At 43.5% G+C, this 26,172-nt stretch overlaps 1 protein-coding gene across 10 annotated transcripts in view; it reads right to left on the bottom strand.

Annotated features, from left to right (window-relative positions):
- Positions 1-1,138: 1,138 nt before the first annotated feature.
- The window catches only part of TSEN2 (tRNA splicing endonuclease subunit 2), a 49,391-nt gene continuing 24,357 nt past the window's right edge, over positions 1,139-26,172 (bottom strand). For 7 of the 10 annotated variants that reach the window (XM_080673827.1, XM_080673830.1, XM_080673828.1 and 4 more), the window contains 6 exons: positions 22,586-22,636; positions 19,949-20,087; positions 13,824-13,860; positions 12,979-13,090; positions 11,798-11,887; positions 8,438-10,832 (listed from right to left, as the gene is read on the bottom strand). In XM_080673827.1, coding sequence (XP_080529953.1) covers positions 10,773-10,832; positions 11,798-11,887; positions 12,979-13,090; positions 13,824-13,860; positions 19,949-20,087; positions 22,586-22,636 — 489 coding nt within the window. In that variant the 3' untranslated portion in view covers positions 8,438-10,772. Of the gene's footprint in view, positions 1,162-8,437; positions 10,833-11,797; positions 11,888-12,978; positions 13,091-13,823; positions 13,861-19,948; positions 20,088-22,585; positions 22,637-26,172 lie in introns of those variants that run through there. The other 3 variants (XR_013960881.1, XR_013960882.1, XM_080673826.1) reach the window with 3 other exon arrangements.

Genomic DNA, 26,172 nt, shown 5'->3' with positions numbered 1-26,172 from the left:
TCAGGCCGTGCCCCCTGCCCCGGCACCAGGCTGGGGACCTCAGGCCGCGACCCCCGCCCAGCAGGGCTTGACAGGGGACCTCAAGGTATGCTTCCCGTCCTGGTGCTGGGCTAGGGGACCTCAGGCTGCTCCCCCTGCCCTAGTGCCAGGCCAGGGGACCTCAGGCTGTGCCCTCCACCAGGTGGGGCTTGACAGGGGACTTCAGGCCATGCCCCCCCCCTCGGCACCAGGCCAGGGGACCTCAGGCCGCACCCCCCCCAGCACCAAGCCAAGGGACTTGAGGCTGCACCCCCCTGCCTGGTGGGGCTTGATGGGGGACCTCAAGGTGCACTCCCAGTGCTGGGTCAGGGGAACTCAGGCCACATCACCTCCCCCAGTGGGGCTTGACTGGGGACCTGAGGCTGTGCCCCCCTCCCGGTAGGGCTTGACAAGGATGGGACTGCCTGGGTCTGGATCTAGCCCAATGCAGGGGAGCGGCCGGGTCTGGGTCTCATGCAATTTTGAGGTGCATGTGGGTGGGCGGGGACTTGACTCTGGGTCCCCCTTTTAATGTGCATGAATTTCGTGCACCGGGTCACTAGTAAAATATAATTAATATATATATATTGATAGATTGTCTCCCACAAGATTATATATTATAATCTTGACCAAGCAGGTGTCTACTTTTTTGTATGATTTTTTGCACTACGTTGACAAAATAGAACTTGTGAAAAACGTTGGTTGCACAAAGTTTCAGTGTTCTTAACTGTGGTGTGCTATTTTCAGTGAAATTCTTGTGCAGTTGGTCAGCCTGATGCCACTTGAATACATGCTGGCACAGTGAGTGGCTCTGAATACCTCAGGAGAATGGGAAAGTGATGGAGGAGAGAGGATTTGGTGAAGAATTTCAGTTTTAAAGCAAGTCTCAGAGGTTTGAGAGATTTAAGAACCATGCAAGCCTGAAGCTTTGAGGGATGTGGGTGAAGAAACTTCTGCTCTCAGTGAGGCTGTGGCATCTCTCCCGATGAACTGCAGGATCTCCTGAAGGTGGTTTTATTGTAGAGTCTATTTCCAATCTTGAGGAACTTGAGCTTTTTTTGAAAACAAATGCCATCTGGTACATTTATTTCAGAAGGTAAGAAGAAAGTGCTAGGACTTAATACTTCCAAAGAAAAGCTAATACTGCTTTTATTTTTTTTTTTTTTTTATTTTTTTTTTTTTTCAAATTTTTATTAAGGTATTATATGTGTACATATCTTACCATTGCCCCCCACCCCCACCCCACTCCCATACATGCCCTCACCCCCCAATGTTTTGCATCCGTTGGTTACTCTTATATACATGCATATAAGTCCTTCAGTTGATCTCTTATTTCCCCCACCTCTCCCTAACCTTACCACTGTAATTTGACAGTCTGTTTGATGCTTTACTGCCTCTGTAACTATCTTTTTGTTCATCAGTTTATAATGTTTTTCATTATCCCCAAATGAGTGGGATCATGTGGTATTTTTCTTTCATTGACTGGCTTATTTCACTTAGCATAATGTTCTCTAATTCCATCCAAGTGCCTACAAATGGTAGTAATTCCTTCTTTTTTACGGCAGCGTAGTATTCCATTGTGTAGATGTACCATAGTTTTCTGATCCAGTCATCTGCTGATGGGCACCTAGGCTGTTTCCAAATCTTAGCTATTGTAAATTGTGCTGCTATGAACATAGGGGTGCATATATCCTTTCTGATTGGTGTTTCTGGTTTCTTAGGATATATTCCTAGGAGTGGGATTACTGGGTCAAATGGGAGTTCCATTTTCAGTTTTTTGAGGAAACTCCATACTGTTCTCCACAGTGGCTGCACCAGTCTGCATTCCCACCAGCAGTGCACGAGGGTTCCTTTTTCTCCGCATCCTCGCCAACACTTGTCGTTTGTTGATTTGTTGATGATAGCCATTCTGACAGGTGTGAGATGGTATCGCATTGTTGTTTTGATTTGCATCTCTCGGATAATTAGTGACTTTGAGCATGTTTTCATGTGTCTCTTGGCCTTCCTTCTGTCTTCTTTCGAAAAGCTTCTATTTAGGTCCGTTGCCCATTTTTTTATTGGATCATTTATCTTCCTTTTATTAAGTTGTATAAGCTGCCTGTAGATGTTGGAAATTAAACCTTTATCAGTGATACCATTTGCAAATATGTTCTCCCATACAGTGGGGTTTCTTGTTGTTTTGTTGATGGTTTCTTTTGCTGTGCAAAAGCTTTTTATTTTGATGTAGTCCCATTTGTTTATTTTCTGTTTGGCTTCCATTGCCCTAGGGGCAGTATCACTGAAAAAGTTCTTTTGGCAAATGTCTGAGATTTTGCTGCCTGTGGATTCCTCTAGTATTTTTATGGTTTCCCGTCTTATATTTAAGTCCTGTACCCATTTTGAGTTTATTTTTGTGTATGGTGTAAGTTGGTGATCTAGTTTCATTTTTTTGCATGTATCTGTCCAATTTTCCCAACACCATTTATTAAAGAGACTGTCTTGACTCCATTGTATGCTCATGCCTCCTTTGTCAAATATTAAGTGCGCATATTGGTTTGGGTCGATATCTGGATTCTCTATTCTGTTCCATTGATCTATATGTCTGTTCTTGTGCCAGTACCAGGCTGTTTTGATGACAGTGGCTTTGTAATACAGCTTGAAATCTGGTATTGAGATCCCTCCTACTTTATTCTTCTTTCTCAGGATTGCTGTGGCTATTCGGGGTCTTTTTTTATTCCAGATGAATTTTTGGAGAGTTCTTTCTAGGTCTGTGAAATACGCCGTTGGTATTTTAATGGGGAGTGCATTGAATCTATAGATTGCTTTGGGTAGTATGGACATTTTAATGATGTTGATTCTACCAATCCATGAACATGGTATGTTCTTCCATCTGTTTACATCTTCCTCTATCTCTTTTTTCAGTGTCCTGTAGTTTTCCGCATATAGGTCTTTTACCTCCTTGGTTAGGTTTATTCCTAAGTATCTTAATTTTTTTGGTGCGATGGAAAATGGGATTGCTTTTTTAGTCTCTCTTTCTGTAAGTTCATTGTTGGTGTATAGAAATGCCATAGATTTCTTGGTGTTAATTTTGTATCCTGCTACATTGCCGAACTCATTTATTAAGTCTGTTAGTTTTTTGATGGAGTCTTTCGGGTTTTTTATGTACAATATCATGTCATCTGCAAATAAGGACAGCTTTACTTCTTCTTTTCCAATTTGGATGCCTTTTATTTCTTCTTCTTGTCTAATTGCAGTGGCTAATACTTCCAGTACTATGTCAAACAGGAGTGGTGAGAGTGGGCATCCCTGTCTTGTTCCTGTTCTTAGGGGAAATGGTTTTAGTTTTTGCCCATTGAGTATGATGTTAGCTGTGGGTTTATCATATATAGCTTTTATGATGTTGAGGTATGATCCTTCTATTCCCACCTTGTTGAGAGTTTTTATCAAGAAAGGGTGTTGGATTTTGTCAAATGCTTTTTCTGCATCAATTGATATGACTATGTGATTTTTATCTCTCAATTTGTTTATGTGATGTATCACATTTATTGATTTGCGGATATTGAACCATCCTTGCATTCCTGGGATAAACCCTACTTGGTCATGGTGTATGATCTTTCTGATGTACTGCTGGATCCTATTTGCTAGAATTTTGTTGAGGATTTTGGCATCTACATTCATGAGGGATATTGGCCTGTAATTCTCTTTCATTGTGTTGTCTTTATCTGGTTTTGGTATTAGGGTGATGCTGGCTTCATAGAAGGAGCTTGGAAGTGTTCCTTCCTCTTGAATTTTTTGGAATAGTCTGAGGAGGATAGGTTTTAGTTCTTCCTTGAATGTTTGGTAGAACTCTCCTGTGAAGCCATCTGGCCCCGGGCTTTTGTTTGCCGGAAGCTCTTTGATGACTGCTTCAATTTCTTCCATAGTTACTGGCATGTTGAGCTGTTTAGATTCTTCCTGATTGAGTTTTGGAAGGTTATATTTTTCTAGGAATATGTCCATTTCCTCCAGGTTGTCCAGTTTGTTGGAATAGAGTTGTTCGTAGTATTTTTTAACAATCCTTTGTATTTCGGCGGGATCTGTTGTTATTTCACCTCTTTCATTTCTGATCTTGTTTATTTGGGTCCTCTCCCTTTGCTTCTTGGTGAGCCTGGCTAGAGGTTCATCAATCTTGTTTATCCTTTCAAAGAACCAGCTCTTGGTTTTGTTGATCTTTTGTATTGTTTCTTTGGTCTCTATGTCGTTTATCTGTGCTCTGATCTTTATTATTTCCTTCCTTCTGCTTACACTGGGCTTTTCTTGTTGCTCTTTTTCTAACTCATTGAGTTGTTGGGTTAGGTAATTTATTACCCCTGTTTCTTGTTTTTTGCAGTAGGCTTGTAGAGCTATGAACTTCCCTCTCAAGACTGCTTTCGCTGTGTCCCATAGATTTTGGATTGTAGTGTTTTCATTGTCATTTGTTGTCATGATGTTTTTTATTTCTTCTTTGATCTCTCTGGTAACCCAGTCATGGTTTAATAGCATGCTGTTTAGTCTCCATGTGTTTGATTTCTTTGGGTTGTTTTTATTGTAGTTGATTTCCAGTTTTATGCCACTGTGGTCTGAGAAGATGCTTGAAATGATTTCTATCTTCTTGAATTTGAAGAGACTTTGCCTATGTCCCAACATATGGTCTATCTTTGAAAATGACCCATGTGCGCTTGAGAAGAATGTATATTCTGTGGCTTTGGGGTGAAATGTTCTGAAGATGTCAATTAATTCCATCTGGTCTAGTGAGTCATTTAGGATTGATGTTTCTTTGCTGATGTTTTGTTTAGAGGATTTGTCCAATGGTGATAGTGGGGTATTAAAGTCTCCTACTATGATTGTATTGCTGTCAATGTCTCCCTTGATATCCTCCAGGAGTTTTTTTATGTATTTGGGTGCTCCTGTATTGGGTGCATATATGTTTACCAGAGTTATTTCTTCTTGTTGGATTGCTCCCTTTAGTATTATGAAATGGCCTTCCTTATCTCTTGTTATGTCCTTCAGTTTGAGATCTAATTTGTCAGAAATAAGTATTGCTACCCCAGCTTTTTTTTCAGTTCCATTTGCCTGGAAAACCTTTTTCCATCCCTTCACCCTCAGTCTGTGTGCGTCTTTTTTTCTGAGGTGGGTTTCTTGTAGACAGCAGATATATGGGTCATGTTTTCTTATCCAATCTGTTACCCTATGTCTTTTGATTGGGGCATTTAATCCATTTACATTTAAAGTTATTATTGATAGGTACTTATTTGTCGCCATTCCTATTCTTTACCCCTGTGTTACTTCTTCGCTTCCTGTTTCTTTCTTTCTTTCTTTCTTTCTTTTTTTTTTTTTTTTTTTTTTTTTACAGTAGACCCTTTAGCATTTCTTGCATTGCTGGTTTGGAGGTAATAAATTCCCTTAGTCCTTTTTTGTCTGTGAAGCTCCTGATTTCACCTTCAATTTTGATTGACAGCCTTGCTGGGTACAGTATTCTTGGATTCAGCCCCTTCCTTTGCATGACTTTGTATATTTCATTCCATTCCCTTCTGGCCTGATGAGTTTCTGTTGAGAAATCAGTTGCTAGTCTGATGGGGGTTCCTTTGTATGTAACTTTCTGTCTCTCTCTTGCTGCTTTTAAGATTCTTGCTTTGTCGTTGGTGTTTGCCAATTTAATTATAATGTGCCTTGGCGTCGGTCTTTTGGGGTTCATTTTGCTTGGGACTCTGTGAGCTTCTTGGATTTGTGTGGGTTTTTTCTTCCCTATATCTGGGAAATTTTCTGTCATTATTTCTTCAAAGAGGTTTTCTATTCCTTGCTCAGCTTCCTTTCCTTCTGGAACCCCTATTATGCGGATGTTGTTTTGTTTCGTGTTGTCCCAAAGTTCCCTTAGACTCTCCTCCTGCCTTTTAATTTTTTTTTCTAGAAGTTGCTTTTCTTGGGTATTTTTTTCCATCTTGTCTTCTAGCTCACTGATGCGGTCCTCTGCTTCTTCTAGTCTACTCTTGATGCTTTCTATTGAGTTCTTTACAGCAGCGATGTCATTTTTCATTTCTTCTTGGTTCTTCTTCATTTCCTCTTGGTTCTTGCTCATATTGTCGAATTTGTCTTCCATTCTTTTCAGCCACCTTATGACCATTTCTCTGAATTCTTTTTCTGGAAGGTTGCTTGCCTCCATTTCGTTTACTTCCTTTTCTGGTGATGCCTGCTTTTCTTTCATATGCGGGCTGCTTCTTTGTCTCCCCATGGTCTCTCTTCTCTGGGTGTCTGGTTATGTAGTTCTCTCTCTCCTGGGTTGATTTAAAGGCACAAAATACAGCACTACCAGGTACAACTCACGAGGCACTGAACAGGAATGTATTCACGATATTAATAACCTCCAATAAAGGTGACCACCAGAGAAAGGCAAATTAGGTGATAGGAGAGAAAGAAGAAGAGGAAAAAAGAAAGAAAGAAAGAAAAAAAGAAAAAAGGAGTGTGAAAATGAAATTGGGAAAAGGGAAAGTAAAGAGAAAAAAAAAAAGTAAGAGACAAGAAATTGACTAAGAGAGAAAGGGGAACAGACTATATATATTGGGGATAAAACTCCAATAGAACAATCACTAATCCCAGCAAATGCCAGCAACAAGTGCCTGGGGATTAGTACAAACTACAACACCAACTAATATGGAGTGAGGCAAGGTTAAGCTGAAGCACAAAACAAACAAAAGAATAAACAAAAGAAGAATAAGCAAAACAATCTCACAAAAAAAGCATAAAAATTGGATATAATCTACATTCAAGCAAACAACAACAAAAGGACAGAGATAAGGACAAGTTTATGGATAACTCAGACAGCGAAGGGAGAGGTGTATGTGGACTTGGAGCAGGGGATTGGAGATTAGATATGTAAGTAGGGTGAAATTTTAACAAGGGGTAAACAGAAAGAATAGGGAAAATCTAAAGCAGTAAAAGGGTAAGACAAACAGGACACTGAAAAGGGGGAGGTTAGGAAGAGAGTGATGGCCTAAAGGTAGAGTTGAGATAGAGTAAAACGATGCTAAAGGAAAGATAAAAAATAGAATGTAGAACCCTAATCCCAAAATAAAATGAAGAGAAAATAAAATGACACTTTAAAAAAATAAAAAAAAGATAAAATAGCAGTAGTAATAATACGGATTGAAAATAAAAATGTAATCATTAAAAAGGCAAAATCAAGTGATGAAAAAAGAAAAAAAAAAGTTTCTTGATTAAAAGAGGCAAAAAATGAAAATTAAAAAAAAAATAAAAAAATAAAAAAAAATAAAGGTAAAAATAAAATGTGGAGTAGTGAAGGTCATTCACTTCCTCTGTTTTTCTGTTTGGCACGCCTGTTTCTCAGTCCAGACAGTATTGCAGTTCCCTGCGATCCACTGCTCTTCGGTGTTGTAAGCCAGTCCTGATTTTAAGCAGGCGGTGTGTCTTAATTTCTCGTATTCCTTTATTTTTGATTACACAAGAGTCAATTTGTGATTCAGCCCCTGGGTGGCAGTGTTTCTGGATTGACTTCCGGGTCTATCTATGGCCTCTCTAGGCAGTGTTAGAGCCTTCTTTCCCTGTGGCACTCGGGCCTGTGGGAGTGGTCTGCCTCAGAGCTGACTCTCTGATGGTCACTCCCTGCTCCGATCCCCAGGTTCCAGAAAAACAACCTTCCCCTGCAGTCTCCCAGGGTGTCCCCAACTGGGTGATCCTATGTATTGGGCTTAGTAATCAGAAGCAGGGATTTGAAGAGGAAAAAGCCCAAGTGTGCGAACTCCGGGACTGCGAGTAAGCCCAGGCACCCAGGGAGCGCACGGGCTGCGCGTAAGTCTGGACTGCCTGAAATTCTTAGGGTGTCCCTGCACTTCAGATCAAAATGGGTTGCTTTTTAGAGTGCCCTTCTCTTAGCAGCTCTGAGGACCCCTTTCCACAGTCACAGATCACGCCAGCCCCTACAGCCACGGATTTTTCTAGGCACAGACTTCCCTGGTCCTCCAGCTCCCGCAAAACGCGCGTTCCTCTCTCCCGCCGGGACCAGAGACCTCACCTTATCCCAGGCGAAATCTGACCTTTCCGTGGTGGAGTGTAGAGCTTCTCTGAACCCGTGTGGTTGCGCCAGTTGGGGAGCGTTGTTCTGGGGCTCGCAGCTGTTCCTGGGGTGCCGCCGTTGTGGATTCTCAGGCTTCAGATAAGCTCCACTTTCCGGATCAAGATGGCGCAGACTCCGCGTCCAAGCCCGCAGCTCCGGGAGGGGACCCAGCCGCAGTTCTTGCTGCCAGGTCAGGGGAACCCCGTTCAGCAGTCCCCCACCTCCTTCTGGAATTCAGCTGTCTCCCAACCAGCCAACAAACACTCCTTGCGCGACCCTCAGCTGTTCTTTCTTTCTGCTCCGGGACAAGGCTCGGAACACGTCTGTCTATTCCGCCGCCATTATTCTCCTTTTCTAATACTGCTTTTATTTATTTGTTGTTGTTAATCCTCACCTGAGGATATTTTTTTAAATTGATTTTTAGAGATAGTGGTGGGGAGAGAGGAGGAGGAGAGAAATATTAATGTGAGAGAGACACATTGATAGATTGTCTCCCACAAGCACCCTGACCTGGGGCTGGGGGCAGGGATAGAACCTGCAACCAAGGTACATGCTCTTGACCAGGAATCAAACCTGAGACCCTTCAAGTCTGTGGGTTGATGCTCTAACCACTTTGTTAAACTGGCCAGGGCTAGCTAATACTTTTACCTGGAAACTGTGAGGGTGATTTAAATTAAAACCTTTGCTGGTATACCATTCCAGAACCCCCAGGGCCCTCAGGTAACGCTGAGGAGTGCATGGCCTGCTACATTGTGTTCAAATCTACATATAAAGAAGGAAAACCTCCATACAGGCTTCTTTGACTAAAGATGATGCTTTGGACATTCTTCTGGAGCGCTGAGTTACAAATATCTGTGCGGCCTTTGGCTTCTCCACATTTATTGTAGCCTTTATACCAAGGAGTTGCCACAACCTTCAATGCACATCAGCGGATGACAAAGCATCTGAGTGTTTACAGGAGGACTGTACTTTGATGAAGGATTCCTGGAAGAGGTTTTACCATAAAGGCATCTGGTGCACTGATTAGACTTGGAAAGAAGTGTCACTACAAATGATAAATGAAATAGGGAAGAAATGCCTCCTGAAATTTTTTGCCAGCATTAAAGGTTTTGAGAAAGTGATGAGTCAAAGCAAAGTCTTTCATTTTGCTAAGGAGCCTGGAGTAAGCAAAGTGAACAGTAAAAATGTTGAAGAACTGTTAGCATCACTAATGAAGAGCAAAGAACGTACTAAGAAGCTCTTTCAAATTGATGGTCGTTATTGGTCTGAGGCAGGGGAGCTCCATTATTTGAATGCCAAACCTTTAAAACACAACCACAGCAGACTCTTAGGCTGTCAGGATCTCTAAGGTCCTGCATCGAGGGATGCAAACAAGTGTTCATTCTGTGTTTTTTATTTTTGTCTCAGCTTCCAAAGATGGTTCTGAACCATCTACTCTGGAGCATTTAATGCCGAGGAGGGGCTGTCCACCAGCTTCTCGAATCTGGACAGTGGATGAGCCTCAGACCATTGTTCCCTCACTCCTACACTGGCTCCCTCTTGCTCAATCTCCCCACCCCCATGCCCTCTGCCCACTACCCTCCTCTTGCCTCTAAATGCCACTCCTCAGGCAACTCTTCATTGGGATCTAACCAATTAAAAAAAGGCTTTGTTTACTGTGTTTACTAAAAGTCAATTGCACTCATTTTGTATCTTCCTTCACATATTATTTCACCACCTATTTTTATTTCAAAGAAGTTAACTGAAGCAAGGTGCAACTTTTATCTAATACTGCATAATATTGTGTATTCTACACAAATATGCCTATCAATTAGTAAAGTGACAAATAATTAGGTAATTGATGTTTTAAATGCTTTCTATGATACAAAAATCCTTGCTAAATATTAAATGGACTGTTACGTGCTTCAGTAATTGGTTGAAGTTCTTGGACAAGCGGAGACATGTAATTTTTTCCATTTAAAGTAATGGAACATGGTGTCCTGCAACCCGCAGAAACGCTTTCCAGCACTCTTTGGGGAACAGACTGGATGTGGGTAACGAGATGCCTGTGCATACAGTGCTGCTTTGGGAACTGTCACCATGCAGAGGTTAGATTAGAGTAAAACAGAGGTTCCCTGTTGCTGGACTCATCTTTCCACGCTCCTCACTGAACAGATGAGGATGCAGAGTGGGGCCTGGAGGCGAGGAGTTGGGGCCAGTCACCATCAGTGCCCACTGAGGACAGAAGCTGACATCCGGGCACAGGGCTCTCTTCTTCTCCCGTGTAATTTCTTTTTAAAACACCAATAGTTCTCGCCCTGGCCGGTTTGGCTCAGTGGATAGAGCGTCCGCCTGCGGAGTCAAGGGTGCCAGGTTTGATTGTGGTCAAGAGCATGTACCTTAGTTGCGGGCACATCCCCAGTAGGGGGTGTGCAGGAGGCAGCTGATTGATGTTTCTCTATCGTCGATGTTTCTAGCTCTCTCTCCCTCTCCCTTCCTCTCTGTAGGAAATCAATGAAATATATTTAAAAAATAAATAAATAAAAAGAAAACACTAATAGTTCTCTGGTTTGGGGAGCACCATACCCTTTAAACTTTCCAATTAATGGCCAATTACAATAAAAGGACCCTTTACCTCGCCCTGAGCTTGGCTTATTGTAGGAGACTCAATAAATATTTTTTGGTGAAATCAGAATTCTGAGGTTAAATGTTAAAGTTCATCTTGGTCACTCCTCTCTCGTGAAGAAACCCAGCGGCTCAGAATCACTTCCTGTAACCAATAAAAACAAAAAAGACGAATAAATTTCAAAAACAGGAATGAAAGAACATGCTAGGCATGTGACATCACAGCTACTTTTCACAAAAAGCTATCTACGTAATGAGGATATCTGTTCCCATTTCTTGTAACTGGACATTCGGAGGAAAGTGAATGCAGCGATATAAACCTTACCGTATCTGTGAAAAGATTTTGAAAGCTAAACTTTCCTCAGCTGTGGGATTCTACTAGCACCTTCCAGGATTAGAAGTGCCAGTACAAAAGCTCATATTTAACATCGGAACCAAGTCTATGATGGCGCTGATATATCCAGGTCAGCACTGAGAGGACAGAAGTGGATCTGGATTGGCATTTTATGGAAAGTTAACCTAGTGGGGATGGCAGGACAAACTGAAGGGATGAGACGGGGGGTCCTCGAGCAGGTCTGCAGTGGGGCAGTGAGACCAAGAGGAAGGGTGCAAGGTTAGAGAAAAACAATGAAGTGCTGGACGTGGAGGAGGGTCAAAGACAGGGCGAGAGATGGAGATATTAGACACTGGATGACGGAATAATGAACCTGGCAGCCCTGGCAGAGAAAATCCTGTCAGGAAGACCGGGGGGAGACTCAGCTCAACACAGAACCCCAGAAGCCAGATGAGAAGTTCAAGGAAGGAATGTCAGCAGTGACACTCCTAGCCTCTGAGAATGAGACTGAGGAGAGGTCTGGCCTGGCCACAGGGTCCCAGGCCGTTGGGACAGCAGTCTCAGCTGGGCGGTGAGGACAGAAACCAGATCACATTGCAGGTATGGGAACAGCAGAAATTAAGAGGGAATGAGAGTGGGTTTTTGCAGGGAAGGCCCCAGAAGACTTTCTTTCCAAGGCAAGATGGGCAATTTTGTTTTCTTGGGAGCACATGTTCAAGAGGACGTGATGCAATGAGAATCTCTGGGATGAACTGAATGACCTCTAAGTTACACACCTGAACTTTAATTCTCTTCATGCATTCTGGGGATTCCATTTCTTTGTCAGTCATGGTAGAAGGTTTAATCAGATAGCACAGCATGAGTTCCTATTGAGAAATAAAAACAATATCCATATTCCACAAAATCATAATACAAATCTGAGTGCGCCAGCAGGAAATGCAGTCTCCATTCCTGTTCACCATGTGCTCCTGGGAACATCAAGAAGCACAGCAGTGTCCTCCTGGGAACATCATAGCTGGGCTCACACTCTAGACTAAGGACCTGCCATTTAGACATTGTTGACATGTCAGGAGAATGCAAATAAAGTAGATATATTGGTTATAAACATAAAATTTAATATATTAAATGTTTGCTCAAAAAGTGGGCATAAAAACATTAGAAACAGTATAGACTCCCATATTTCCTAGGCTACAGCCTAAGCAACTTCCCTGGCATTGAAGACAGTTGTCACCTGGCCCCTCTGGACTCGCCAGTCTCAGCTCTCACACTCCCAGCAGCAGTGGGACAGATGGGAGGGGGCCCACAATTTGTTTCAGTTAGTAAACTACTGAATCACAGAGAACACCCAGAGCTTCCATCCTGTAGAGTCCTGGTGACTTCCCTCCTATCTTGATGGCAGCAGGAAACAGAACACAGCCGGGCAGTCAGCTGGCTCTCAGTTTGAATCCCACTTCTGCATTTGAGCTGCATGATCATGGATTTCTCACTCACCATCTCTGACACTTTGATTCCTCACTTTTTGGATGAGGATAAGAAATGGTGGTGAGAAACATGTAAAGTGTTTAGCAATAAATATTAATTCCCTCGTTGCCTTTTCAAGAGATCTGCGAACTTTAAAAAGAAACATGTCAGTGTTTGGACTCCTTTGTGAATGTGTGGGTGAATTTTGAGTATGTGCTGGCTGTGCTTACCCAAGGCACCCCAGAGAAGGAAGGCAATGCCCACCAACATCAATCACTATGGGGAACTTCAAAGTTCAATTCCTGGAGCTTAGAACCAGGTGGTGGTGGGAGGGACATAAGGGGGAGGAGAGCTTCTAGCCCAATCTTCCAGAACTTCACTGGTAGAAACACTTTGAAGTTTCTCCAAATGACTTTTCTATTTCTACTACATTTAAGAAGAAAAAAAAAAATCCAACCATTTCAGTGACAGATAATGCCAGAGCTGATGTTGTTACCTTGGAGACATTCACTGAAACTCTGCTCAAGGTAGCCAGTGACTTCCAACTGAAAGGTCTTCGAAGAGAGCCCTCAAAATGGTCATCGACTAACTCAATAATGACAGAGTAACTGGAAAACACACAAAGGGAGTTTTAAAAGTAAAACATATGAAATCAATCCATTTAAAAAGAATATTGTTTTTCCTACCAAGAATGAAGCTACAAAAAAAATGTACATCATTTGATGCTAAATTTCCCTGGACTGCTGAGAAAATATTAATGAAAAACTCACACTTCATGTTATAAAATTTTAGATTGATTTCAACACATATAGAAAAGGAACAGAAATATTTCTCCCAATATGAAAGCTGAGAATTCACTCAATGGTTTGGATACTAATACTCAGTGAATTAAGATGAACAGTTACTACATAGATTAACTCAATGTTTAATACTAAAACACAGATTTATTATTTTTTATATAGTATCACACTGTTGGTGGGTAAGGCACAGACACATAGTATTTTTATCTTTATCAGGCCAACAGGAACATGACCGATTCTGTGGCACTAAAAATTAAAGTGCAGGCCAAAAATATCATGTCCCTTTAAGTCACTGACATTCAAAAATCACTCCAGCCTGGACGCGTGGCTCAGTGGTTGAGCACCAACCTATGAACTAAGAGGTCATGGTTCGATTCCCGGTGAGGTCACATGCCCAGGTTGCGGGCTCGATCCCCGGTGTGAGGCATGCAGGAGGCACCTGACCAGTGATTCTCTCACATCATTGATGTTTCTATCTCTCTCTTTCTCTCTTTCTCTCTTAAATCAGAAAAAAATGTTATTTAAAAAAATCACTCCAAACCTTGCATGGTAAAATGGAGGTCCTTTTCGATACAGCACTGCAAAGAAAGAGAAAGAAAATGTATAACCATGTGAAATAAAAATCTTATTTTATTATGTAAGTTTTTTTCTGCTCCACAGAAATATAAACACCCAATTATCTGTATGTGGGTAATCTGCAATATGCCCTGCAGTCTATTTTTAAAATCCAAACTGTTATTCCCCCTGAAATGCAATTAGTAAAGCAAATCTGTTGCCAAGACCCTAACACCCTCCTCCCATCCCCACCCCACAAATGAATTCTAAAGTCAAGTAAAAGTGATTCTTATCTTGCTGCTTGTTTTATACTCTCTGGCGTGAGCGCTTGAAAGTGTATTAAGAATGTGAAACTTGTATAAAGTAGATAAACATTTTTATTTCTTAAAAATTTTATTGATTTCAGAGAGAGGAAGGGAGAGAAACATCAATGATGAGAATCATTGATCAGCTGCCTCCTACATGCTGCTAGTGGGGATTGAGCCCGAAACTTGGGATTGTGCCCTGATCGGGAATCGAACCCTGACCTCCTGGTTCATGGGTCGATACTCAACTACTGAGCAACACAGGCCAGGTGTGGATGAACATTTTGTTATTCATGTCAAATCAATGTAATTCAAAGTGTCTGAGCTAATCTGGCCAGGTACTGACTTAGGTGTTGGTGCTAGATATGAACAAGGCTCATGTCTATTTTTAAGAAATTCAAAGTCAAGTGGGGAAAAGAAATCACAAAACCATACACAATACTCAGATTGGTCTGCCCTACTACAGTAGTGCCCCCTCCCATGCATGAAGGACATGTTACAAGATGCCAGAGGATGCCTGAAACTGGATAGCACCAAGCCCCTATATATGTGGTTTTCTTATACATACATATTTGTATTAAAGTTTAATGTACAAATTAGGCACAGTTAGAGATCAACGACAATAATCTATATATAGAAAACCCTAATATGCAAATAGATTGAACGGCGGCACACCAAACAACCGAACAACCAGTCTCTATGATCACCAGGGGTCATGCATGGAACATGATGGGTTTTGGCAGCAGGCGGCAGAGCGCGGAACATAGTGGGTGTCGGCTGTAGCAGGATGGTGGAGCAAGTGAGTGGGGGTGCCAGACCAAGGAGGGGCACCGGTCGCTGTCATCAGGGCAAGCATCTGGAGGTTACTGAAAATTCTTTGCTCCTGTGCGCCACAGTCCCACCAGCTGCTCGCACCTGCTGCTGGCGCCAGCCCCCTCGCACCTGCTGCCAGTGCCCAGTGCTGGCCCTGATCGCTCGGCGCCATCAGCAGGTGTGAGTGGAGGCTGCTGGTCCTGATTGCCCCTCAGGGCTTCCCAGTGCTGGCCCTGATCACTCGGCGCCATCAGCAGGTGTGAGTGGAGGCTGCTGGTCCTGATTGCCCCTCAGGGCTTCTCCCGTTCCCTCTGCTCCTGAGGGGCGATCGGGGCCAGCAGCCACCGCTTGCACCCACTGCCGGTGTCAGCCCCGCTCACACCTGCAGCCAACACCCAGCGTCCGTCGCCATCGCTCGGTACCGTCAGCGGGTGCGAGCAGTGGCTGACAGCCTCGATTACCCAAGGGTTTCTCTACCTCCCCCCAGCTCCTGAGGGGCAACTGGGGCAACAGCTGCCGCTTGCACCCACTGATGGCTTCAGCCCCGCTCACACCTGCTGCTGATGTTGGCCCCAATCGCTCCATGCTGTCAGCGAGTGTGGGCAGGGCTGCGCCATCAGCGCATGGGAGCAGGGCTCCTGGCAGACAGGGGACCAGGGGCTGTGGAAGGAGGGGCCAGGAAGGGGTGTCGAGGATGGGCCAAGACCCACAGCAGCCTCGAAGCCCACAGTTCCTTTCAAGGTGCATGAATTCGTGCACTGGGCCCCTAGTTAATAATAAAATAGAACCATTATAATGGCTTTGGGCAATAATTAAGGTAAAATAAGTGTTACTTGAACATGAGCACTGTGATACCCCAATGGCTGACTGGACAGCTACTAAGTGACTAATGGGTGGGGATCATCTACAGCGTGGAGACCTGGAGACGCTGAACAAAGGGATGATTCATGTCTTGGGAGGGATGGAGCGGGACAGCAAGAGACTTCATCATGCTACTCAGAATGAAGCACAATTTAAAACTTATGAATTATTTCTAGAATTTTCCATTTAATATTTTCAGACCAACACTGACCACACGTTACTGAAATTGAGAAAAGCGAAAGGTCTGACAATAGGGGACTACTGGTAATTCAGTCTGTGGAGTTCAGGAGCTGCTGCTGAAAGCATGGGGCCAGGGACTCTGCCACGAGGTCCTGGGAGCCCTTTGGAGGGAGGCACAGCCTGTGGCAGGGAGGCGAACACCACCCCTCACAGGAGTAGAAAGACTGAATTAGACAAGAGCAGAAAAGCAAGCTTTGGTCAAAGGAGCCAGCACCACAGGAGCTTCTGGGTGGAAATGTAAAGAGAGGCTCCCCCTGGCTTCCAGTCTCCTTTTCAGCACTGGGTGACCAAGGTCAACTAGCTCTGCAGCTGCACTTGATTTGAGATCCCTATCATTTGTTCCAAATACTGCTCCTGGAATGAAGTTTGATTGACAAGATTTATTCAAGGAAGAGTTTCCCTGATAAGATGTGAATTTCATAACGGCCCTTTGTCATGAGTCATTAGCTCTGTAAGCAGAAACAACTGTTAAAAGAATGTCCTGGATTTAACCCGGGATGGCAGTTCTGAGGTACATGTGATTAGGTCACTAGCCTTCAAAACTAAAATAATATTGTTAAAAACCAGGCACTGAGCAGCTGTGCCTGGAGAAGGGGTAAAGTTTAGGAAGTGTTCCTCCCATCCCAGGCTAGCACTGCTAGTGAACCCTTGCTAAAGCAGGAACTGGGAAGACACCCTTCGTGTGGCTGCTGGGCCAGAGGCCTGGTCTCACATTAATAATACAGGCAGCTCCAAGTGCATGATAGGCCCCAGCTGTGGCAAAGGCCTCCGGGGAGTTGGGAAATAGCAGTTGATTGATTTCTTTTAGAAAATCTGCCTGCTTGTCCGTTCTTTCATTTATCCTTATAAGGCAGTTTATTTTTAAATCAGGAAAGTTCTTGCCCAGCCGGTGTGGCCCAGTGGTTGTGCCGACCAATGAACCAGGAGGTCAAGGTTTGATTTCCAGACAGGGCACATGCCCAGGTTTCAAGCACGATCCCCAGTAGGGGGCATGCAGGAGACAGCCAATGAATGATTCCCTCTTATCACTGATGTTTCTATCTCTCCCTCCCTCTCCCTTCCTCTCTCTGAAAAAGAAAAAAAAAAAAAAGGTGTTTTACAAAGCAAGTATTGTTACCCATGTTATATGAAGAGCAAACGAAAGCTTGGAGAGATGAAGAAAGCCAGCTGTGACCCCAAAGAGTGATCTTTCCATCACCCCATGCCACCTCTTAATGCATCACTGCAGCCTTATCCACTGGAAAATTCTACTCAAATTTCACCCATAAATTAAGAAAGTTGGAGAAGACCTGCCAAGCATTTGCACTGAGTGGCTATTCTTTTGTTTTTCTTCCTTTTTTTTTAATCCTATTGATTTAAGAGAGAGAGAAAGGGAGAGGGGGAGAAAGAAAAACATCGATAGGAGAGAGAAACTGGATCAGTTGCCTCCTGTACCCACTCTGACCAGGGATCAACCCTGTGACCTTTCAGTGTACGGGACGATGCTCCAATCAACTGAGCCACACCAGCCAGGGCCTGAGTGGCTACTCTTACAGGAGAATGAAAAGGAGAACAGGGCAGGAAGCCAATGAAGAAAAATGAAACAGGCACATCCCTTATTTAAGCAACGTGACCTGTAGCCAGCACAATTATCTGGAAACCTAGCAAACTAATCTCAAGCTAATCTTGAATATTTGTGTGGTAACTCTGAGTTAGAATATCTGTATCTGAAATCCAGGCATGGAAGAAACAAAACCAACCATTGATCTTAGCGATATGGGATTTTGAGTAAAATTTCAGGAGGTACCTTCCAGCCCCTGAAGACTATCCTCTGAGTCTAGGTTAAGCACACTCAACTTTAGAGCACTTAAATATTTAAAAGATTGAATTGGCTTTCTTTGGGTACTTAAAAGGCTCCAAAGCATATGGAACAAGTATGTGACAGAGCTCCAAAGACCTCAGGGGCCAGGGACTTCTTAGAAGGCCTCTCAAATATCTGGCCTATCTTCCCAATATCTCCAGGGGGCTTACTTAATGTGTCCAAAACATTAAGCCAAATACCTATGCATTATCCCTGATTCCTCTCTTACCCACAAATCTCACATACATTGCATCTGCAGGGCTGGCTGGGCTCAGCTTCCCTAACTAAGTCACTCTGCTTCCACTTTTGCTCTCCTGCAGTCTTTTAGTAAGAGATGAGATAGAGGATCCTGTTAAATGAAGTCATTAAATTTAAGTCACTCACTTGCCCTAAATCTCCCAAGACGTCCAATCAGCAGAGTAACATCCAAAGTCTCTGCCAGGGCCTACGTGAGCCGGCCCCAGCCTAACGCTCACTCTCCTCTGGACCTCTAAGTTCTAGACACAGTCTTCCTGTGGTTCCTGAGACCTGCCAAGCTGTTCTGCCTCCCGGCCTTTTCACTTACTGTTCACTTTACCTAGCATGTTCTTCCCCAAATTCTCAAGTGAATGGCTCTCGCTGTGGTCACATATTTTCAGTGCTTTCCTGACCACCTTTACCAGCGTCCTTTACTCTGCTGTTTAATTACAATCCTTATCAGCACCTGCAAATGCATTATGTATTTGTTTGCTTGTTTGTCTCTCCCGCCAAAAAGTAAGTTGTCCCATCAAGGCAGCTCTGTGCTTGTCTTGTTCACTTCTGTATTCTTGGCCCACAGGAGACCATCAGCAATTCTCTGTTGAATGAAGTGCTTACATGGCTCAGACTCCTCACTTCGAGTAAAGATCAGCTGAGGAAGAACTACGTAGAAGTTTCTCAGAGTCTGGGCTCCAACATTAAAAGTCCAGCTCTATAAGTTACTGGCCCTGAAAACTGTTAGGGGCAAATGACCCATTCTCCCAAAACTGCAATCTCCTTCTCAGAAAAATGAGGTTAACAAGTATCCATTGCCCAGGACTGCTGTAAGCATTAAATGAGCTAATGAATGTAAAACACTTAGTACAATGCTTGGCATGTACTAAATGATTATTAATAAATGAGAGCTGTAGTTATTAATATAACTAGAGGCCCAGTGCACGAAATTCGTGCACGGGGACAGGGTGTGTGTGTTGTCCCCTCAGCCCAGCCTGCACCCTCTCCATTCCGGGACCCCTTGGGGGATGTCCGACTGCCGGTTTAGGGGTTGTCTGACTGCCAGGATCGGGCCTAAACCGGCAGTCGGACATCCACCTCACAATCCTGGACTGCTAGCTCCTAATCGTTCACCTGCCTGCCTGCCTGGTCGCCCCTAACTGCGCCCCCCCATGCTGGCCTGGTTGCCCCCAACTGCCCCCCCCACTGCTGGCCTGGTTGCCCCCAACTGCCCCCCCCACCTGCTGGCCTGGTCACCCCATGCAGTCTGCTGTTCAGTCATTTGGTCGTCCCTAACTAACCCCCCTGCTGGCCTGGTTGCCCCACGCAGCCTGCTTGTTCAGTCGTTTGGTCGTCCCTCACTAATCCCCCTGCTGGCCTGGTCATAGGCAGCCATCTTGTGAGGGCACGAGGGTCAATTTGTATATTACCTCTTTATTATATAGGAGGATGACTATTCTCATTTGCCAGATGAGGCAACTGTGGCCCAGAGGACAAGGGACTGCCCTATATAACATGACCACATGGTTAATGAGAGGTGAGGGTAGGGATATGGGGATGCTGTAGATTATAGAGCAGACAAGAGGAGAAACCTGACTTGGGTCTTCAAGTTTCTACTCCTGGGCTTTTCTCCTAGATTGCCCTTTCACTCACTCTGGACATACCCTAAACCCAATCCAAATATCCAATATTCTTATTTAAGCCAGAAGGAAGAACCTCTTAGAAAAGATGAGCAACAGCACATATAACCAAATCTGATTTTCATCCTAGGATCTGATGCAAACCCTAGTTCTCACACCTACCAAGCCACAAATTACTTACGTAAATCTGTTCCGTACTTAAGTCCCACTTTGGGCACCCAGCCCTTGCTTCGGAAGTAATGGTACGCCATATAGGTAGTCCTGAATGTGGGCTGAACTACTGTGAAAACTTTCCAGAGTTTCAGAATCGTTAAAGGCTCCTAAAGTTATTGAACAAAAATAGGCATTATTATGTATGTACTCACTCATCATTCTAGTGAATCAATGTCAGTAAGTGTGAAGCTGGAGCAGTGAATAAAACAAACATGGTACCGCCCTGGCCAATGTGGCCAAATGGTTAGAGTGCCAGCCCGAACACCAAAGGGTCAAGGTTCGATTCTTAGTCAAGGGCACATACCTGGGTTGCAGGTTCGTTCCCCAGTCCCAGTTGGGGTGCATGCGAGAGGCAACCAATCGATGTGCCTCTCTCACATCAATGTCTCTCTCTCTTCCTCCCCCTACCACGCTCGCTAAAAATCAATGGAAAAAATATCTAACAACAACAAACATGGTACCCAGAACAGAGGGACTTAACTAGAAGAGCTAGACATGTGCTGTCCAATGAGGTGCCTGAACTGAGATGTGCTGCAAATGTAAAATACACACAAAATTTCAAAAGCTTAGTATAAAAACAACTATCTCCATAATTTTGGACATGTTGGGTTACATAAACTATATAATATATTATAAATTAATTTCACCTTAAAAATACTTTTTAATGTGGCTACCATAAAATTTTAGATTATACACACGGCTCCTGTCTGAGGCTCCCATTGCATTTCCAGTGGATAGCACTGCTCTAAAGGACTCGGGAGAGGCTGCCCTGAGACAGTGATATCTGAGTGAAAGCGGGTGGTGGAGGATCTGGAAGGGGGGGGTGGTGGCTGGGGAAGAACATTCCAGGCAGAGGAACGAGTACATTTGAGCTGGGGCCTCAAATGTAACAAGTCCACAAGGCAGCATGTTCCAAAAGACCCTAAAGAGCAGCTACTACTAGTATATGTCAGGCCATGCTCAGAAAAGCCACAAATAATTTTGTAAAAGCTTTAAAAGAATGCTCCATTTAGTTTTTGAAACTAGAGAATTTGTTATCTGATAGCACAAATTAATAATCCACTACTTATAAGAGGACTTTGTTTCTAATGTAGGACTTGAAGAGACTGAGAATGTTCGGTTCAGAGAACATTCTGATGTATCAATACAAAAAAATACAACAATGAAAACCAGATAAGTTGGGAAAGTTTTCTGCTTCATTTCAGTGCTTGGTAAAATGGTCAATTCTTCAGTTGGTTTAAGGTTCAGTCACTCGAAAAGATTTGCTCAGTTGGCTCAGATGAAGATTTTAATACCATAAGTATGAGTTAGAGTTGTGGTTTTTCTTTTACTTTTTTGGAGTTATTCCTAAGGTGGAAGCTCCATATGTGTGTGGCCTTCAAATCCCACTGCGAGGAAACACTTAACCCCTCCTCTGAGAGCAAGTCTTATAGAGAAGGCTGAACCTCCAATTGGATAGCCCACCATGTTTCAGATATTGAGGGTTCTATGTAGCAGCTAGAATATTCTGACAAATTTCAGCTGAAGCCCAGGAGAGGAGGCAGGGTGGGCTAAGAATGGCCTCCATCTGGAAAAATGAGTCACCCATCAGCCAGACACCCATTTTCAAACCCATGGAATACTTGTGAAAAAGATTTATATAATTAGAATCTGATGAGTGATGAAATCATGTACTTCTAAGAACATAATGAAATATGCTTTCTCTTGTCTATTTACTGTTGTGCTTACATTTTTCTTTTTAAATTTCATTTGAATCAGTTTGAATATGTATTATAATCACATGGTTCAGAATTCAAAAAGTACAAAAAGTGAATAGTGGAGCCCTGGCCAGTGTGGCTCAGTTGGTTGGGTGTTGTCCCGTGCACTGAAAGGTTGATGGTTCAATTCCCGTTCAGAGCACATGCCTGGGTTGCGGGCTTGATCCCCAGTAGGAGGCATGAAGGTGGCAGCTGACTGATGTTTCCTCTGACATCAATGTTTCTCTCTATCTCTCCCTCCTCTCTCTATAAAAATCAATAAAAAACTATTCATAAAAAAAAAGTGTACAGGGGAAAGTCTCCCTCCCATATGTGTACTCAGCCCTCCACTTCCTTTACTAGAAGGCAAGCAATGGTATCAACTTCTAATGGGATGACCTTTCTTCTAAGGGAAGCAGGCTGCTGTACAAAATCATGTGCTTTGGAGCTACCCTGACCTTGGGGGAGTTATTTAATTTCTCTGAGCTTCAGTCACTTTATCTATAAAATTCTTAGCAGATGAAAATAAGGATTAGAAATATTGTATGTAAAGCACCTAACACACAGCCTGAAGTAGTGTTAAACACTGGTAGCTTTTACTTTTGTTGTTAATTTTGTAGTACTGTCCTGACACAGATTTCCTGGTCATTATGTAAGATATTGCTTTTCTCCTAACCTCTAGGAATAAAATTCAACCTAAAAGGGTCAAAGCTGGCTTTTGCCTGAACAGTTCCAAATCAGGACCCAAAGCTGAACTTCGAGAAGAAGTCACTTCCTATTTTATTTAGGGAAGCAATTGAAATTACTACAACCTACTTTTAATATCAGGAAAAGTTTAACGTGGATTACATATAAATAAAACAACTTACCTTTTCATAGTAAATACTTAGACACCCCAGAGCATAGACCAGGAAGAAGGCCTAAAACAGAGCAAGCAGAAAATGCTCATTAGAAACTATTTCAACTGCTGAGAAATTATTTTACAGATTGACTTGTTTTCACCTCCAATACAAATTAATGTTCTTGAATCTTCATCAAAATGGTCACATATTTTTAACAGAAATGGATCATATAATCTTCGAAGATTAAAAAAATCTAAGAAAATATGAATGTCCCAAACTGGTTTAAAATAAGTGAAAAACACCCATTCTTGACACCTTTACTCAACATAGTACTAGAAGTACTAGCCAGAGCAAATAGGCAAGAGAAAGAAATAAAAGGCACCTAAATTGGGAAAGAAGAGGTAAAACTCACTATATACAGATGACATGATCTAATATATAGAAAACTTTAAAGAATCCACCAAAAAACTATTAAAACTAATAAATAAATTCAGCAAAGTTGTAAGATATAAAATACATAGAAAGAAATCTATTGAGTTTCTATCTACACTAATAAAAGAGAAATATGCAAATTGATAGTAACTCCATAACGCCCACCAGCCAATCAGGAGTATGCAAATTAACCCAACAAAGATGGCGGGTTAATTTGCAAATGCAGGTGTGGAGTGGCCAGGTGGGGCAGGACGCCTGCTGCAAGGGGGAGGGTGGGGGGCAGAGGGAGCTACAGGAGCGGCTCTCTGGCCAGAGCGGAGAAGATTGAAGGCTCTGGCTGGAGAGAAGACAGAAGGCGGCAGCCGGAGTGAAGGCCTGGGTCCTGCAGCTAGGAGAAGGAAGGCCTACTGCACGAATCTTTGTGCAACGGGCCTCTAGTCCTATATAATAAAAGCCTAGGTAGCATCATGCCCTTGCACGACACCCTCGCGCAACATTGTCACAATGTAGCCGCCACAAGATGCCTGCCCTCACGTTGTCACAAGATGGCTGTCACAAGATGGCTGCCACAAGATGGTCAGCAGGGGAGGGCAATTGTGGGTGATCAGGCTGGCAGGGGAGGGAAGTTGGGGGGGACCAGGCATGCAAGGTAGGGTAGTTGGGGGCGAGATCAGGCTGGCAGGGGAGGGCAGTTGGGGGCCATCGGGCCAGCAGGGGAGGGCAGTTGGGGGCCATCAGGCCTGCAGGGGAGGGCAGTTGGGGGAGATTGGGCTGGCAGGGAAGGGCAGTTGGGGGCGATCAGGCTGGCAGGGGAGGGCAGTTGGGGATGATCGGGTTGGCAGGGGAGGGCAGTTGGGGGCGATCAGGCCGGCAGGGGAGCAGTTAGGGGGTGATCAGGCTGGCAGGCAGAAGCTGTTAGGGGCAATCAGGCAGGCAGGCAGGCGAGTGGTTAGGAGCCAGCAGTCCCAGATTGTGAGAGGGATCGGGCCTAAACCGGCAGTTGGACATCCCCTGAGGGGTCCCAGATTGGAGAGGGTGCAGATTGGGCTGAGGGACACCCTTCCCACCCCCCCCACCCCCATGCACGAATTTCGAACACCAGGTCTCTAGTACATTAATAAAGAACCATCTGAAAGAGAAATGAAAAAAAAAATCCCATTTACAATTGCATCAAAAAAAAAATATATATCTAGGAATAAATTTAACCAAGGAGGTGACTTGGTAATTGTTGATAGCCATAATCCACATAACAGTGTTTCTTGGAATTCTCAATAAATTTTAAAAGAATAAAATGGCTTGAGAACTACTACATCTTCAGAGAATCTAGAGATTCTCTGAAGATGAAGGTGGTTTCATGGTCTCAATCGCCATGGTCCAGACACCACCTCCTGCCTGGACTTTTGCCAAGGCCTCTTTATTTTTACTTAGTCCCTTACAGTCCACTCTCCACAGGAGCTAGAGCCATCTTCTCAAAACGTGAAGACTGGCCAGGCGGTGTGGCTCAGTGGTTGAGCATTGACCTATGAATCAGGAGATTACGGCTTGATTCCCAGTCGGGGCACATGCCTGGGTTTCGGGCTCAAGCCCCCACTGGGGCGTGCAGGAAGCAGCCAATCAATGATTTTTTCTCATCACTGATGTTTCTATCTCTCTCTCCCTTTCCCTTCCTTAAAAAAGCAAAAAGAAAAAAACAAAGCAAAACAAAAAACGTGAAGATGTGGCCCCCATGACTAAAACCCTCCAAAGGGCTTTATTGAATTCTTTTGTTTGTTTTGTTAATCCTCACCCTATGATTTTTTCCATTGATTTTTTAGAGAGTGGAAGTGGCGGGGGGGGGGGGGGGGGAGGAAAAGGAGGGAGAGAAAGGGAAAGACATTGATGTGAGAAAGATACATCAATCTTGCACATGCCTCAACTGGGCCCAGAACAAACCTGTAACTGAGTATGTGCGTGCTCTTGACTTCGACCAGAACTGAACCTGTGGGACAATGCTATAACCATTGAGCAACATCAGCCAGGGCCTTTATTGCTTCCCACCATCAGCAGCAGCTCTATGTCTGATCACCAGTCTCTCTAGCCTTGGCTTCACTTGTCCCCTAAACACATTAAGCTCATTTTTGCCTCTGTAATTGCTATGCCCACATCTGGCATAATCTGCCCCAGACTCAAAGGTTACTTCTCAGAGGACTTCCCCAGCCACACGGTTTAAATAACCCCCATATTGACTGTCTTCTTCAAAAGAGCACTTATTTTTGTCTGAAAATATCCTTCTTATGTATGTCTCTACAAACAGAATGCAAATTCTATGAGAGCAGAACGGTGTAGAAAGGGGTCTAGTACACTATGGGTGCGCAATGCCTGTGCTGGAAGAATACAGAAACAGGTCCCTGGATCCTGCCCTTGGTTTAGGCCTAGAGCCACCTAGAGCAGGCCAGGCCCTCAGCTCTTCTCTGGAGTGCTCAGTGTGGACACCAGGTTATCGTTCTCCTTTCAGCTACTGGTGACAGCTTCCCAGGTGTCTTCAATCTTATTTTGACCTTTTCCCTTCCCATGGCCCAATACTTATTAATACAGAATACTTTTTCTCTCTCAGATGGACACCAACAATGGCCTAAAGGTGCAAAGGAAAAGACAAAGTTGGTTCCTCAAACAGCCACGTCTTTTTTTCCCTTTCATTTTCTCACTTCTTGGTTCAGAATGGTGTAACAGGAAGAATGAGCTTTGAGATATGACAGATCTGGGATGGAATCTCATTAATGGCCAGGGCCTTGGAGATCTCACTTAAACTATACTACCTCACCTATAAAATAGGAATAATAATGCCTTCTTGAAGTTTTAATGAGATTAAATCTCATAAAAATTTAAAAAGCTATGCAAACATTTAACTGCTTAATTCGCTTTAGTTTCCCTTCCTTTCTGACAATCATTCAGATTCTGTAGGCTGGAAAAGTTCCATCCAATTTTTGCCCAGCAAGAAATTCCTTCCTGGTGTCTGTTAGAATTTAAGTTCTTCAGAGACTTTCCATTATTAGCAAACATACATTTCCCTAAGAACTGATGAAACCAATGCCTCATTTTAATCGGCCTAAAATTAGGCTTTCATGAATCAATGCAAACTGATTTCAGGCACTAATTACAGATGGAGAGGATCTCACTTCAGTTGAGTTGGTTTTATTTAGAAG

The sequence above is a fragment of the Plecotus auritus genome (assembly GCF_963455305.1).
Source record: "Plecotus auritus genome assembly, chromosome: 6".
Classification (NCBI taxonomy): domain Eukaryota; kingdom Metazoa; phylum Chordata; class Mammalia; order Chiroptera; family Vespertilionidae; genus Plecotus; species Plecotus auritus.
The sequence above is the reverse complement of the archived record's forward strand: the minus strand, read 5'-3'. Positions and strand labels throughout refer to the sequence as shown.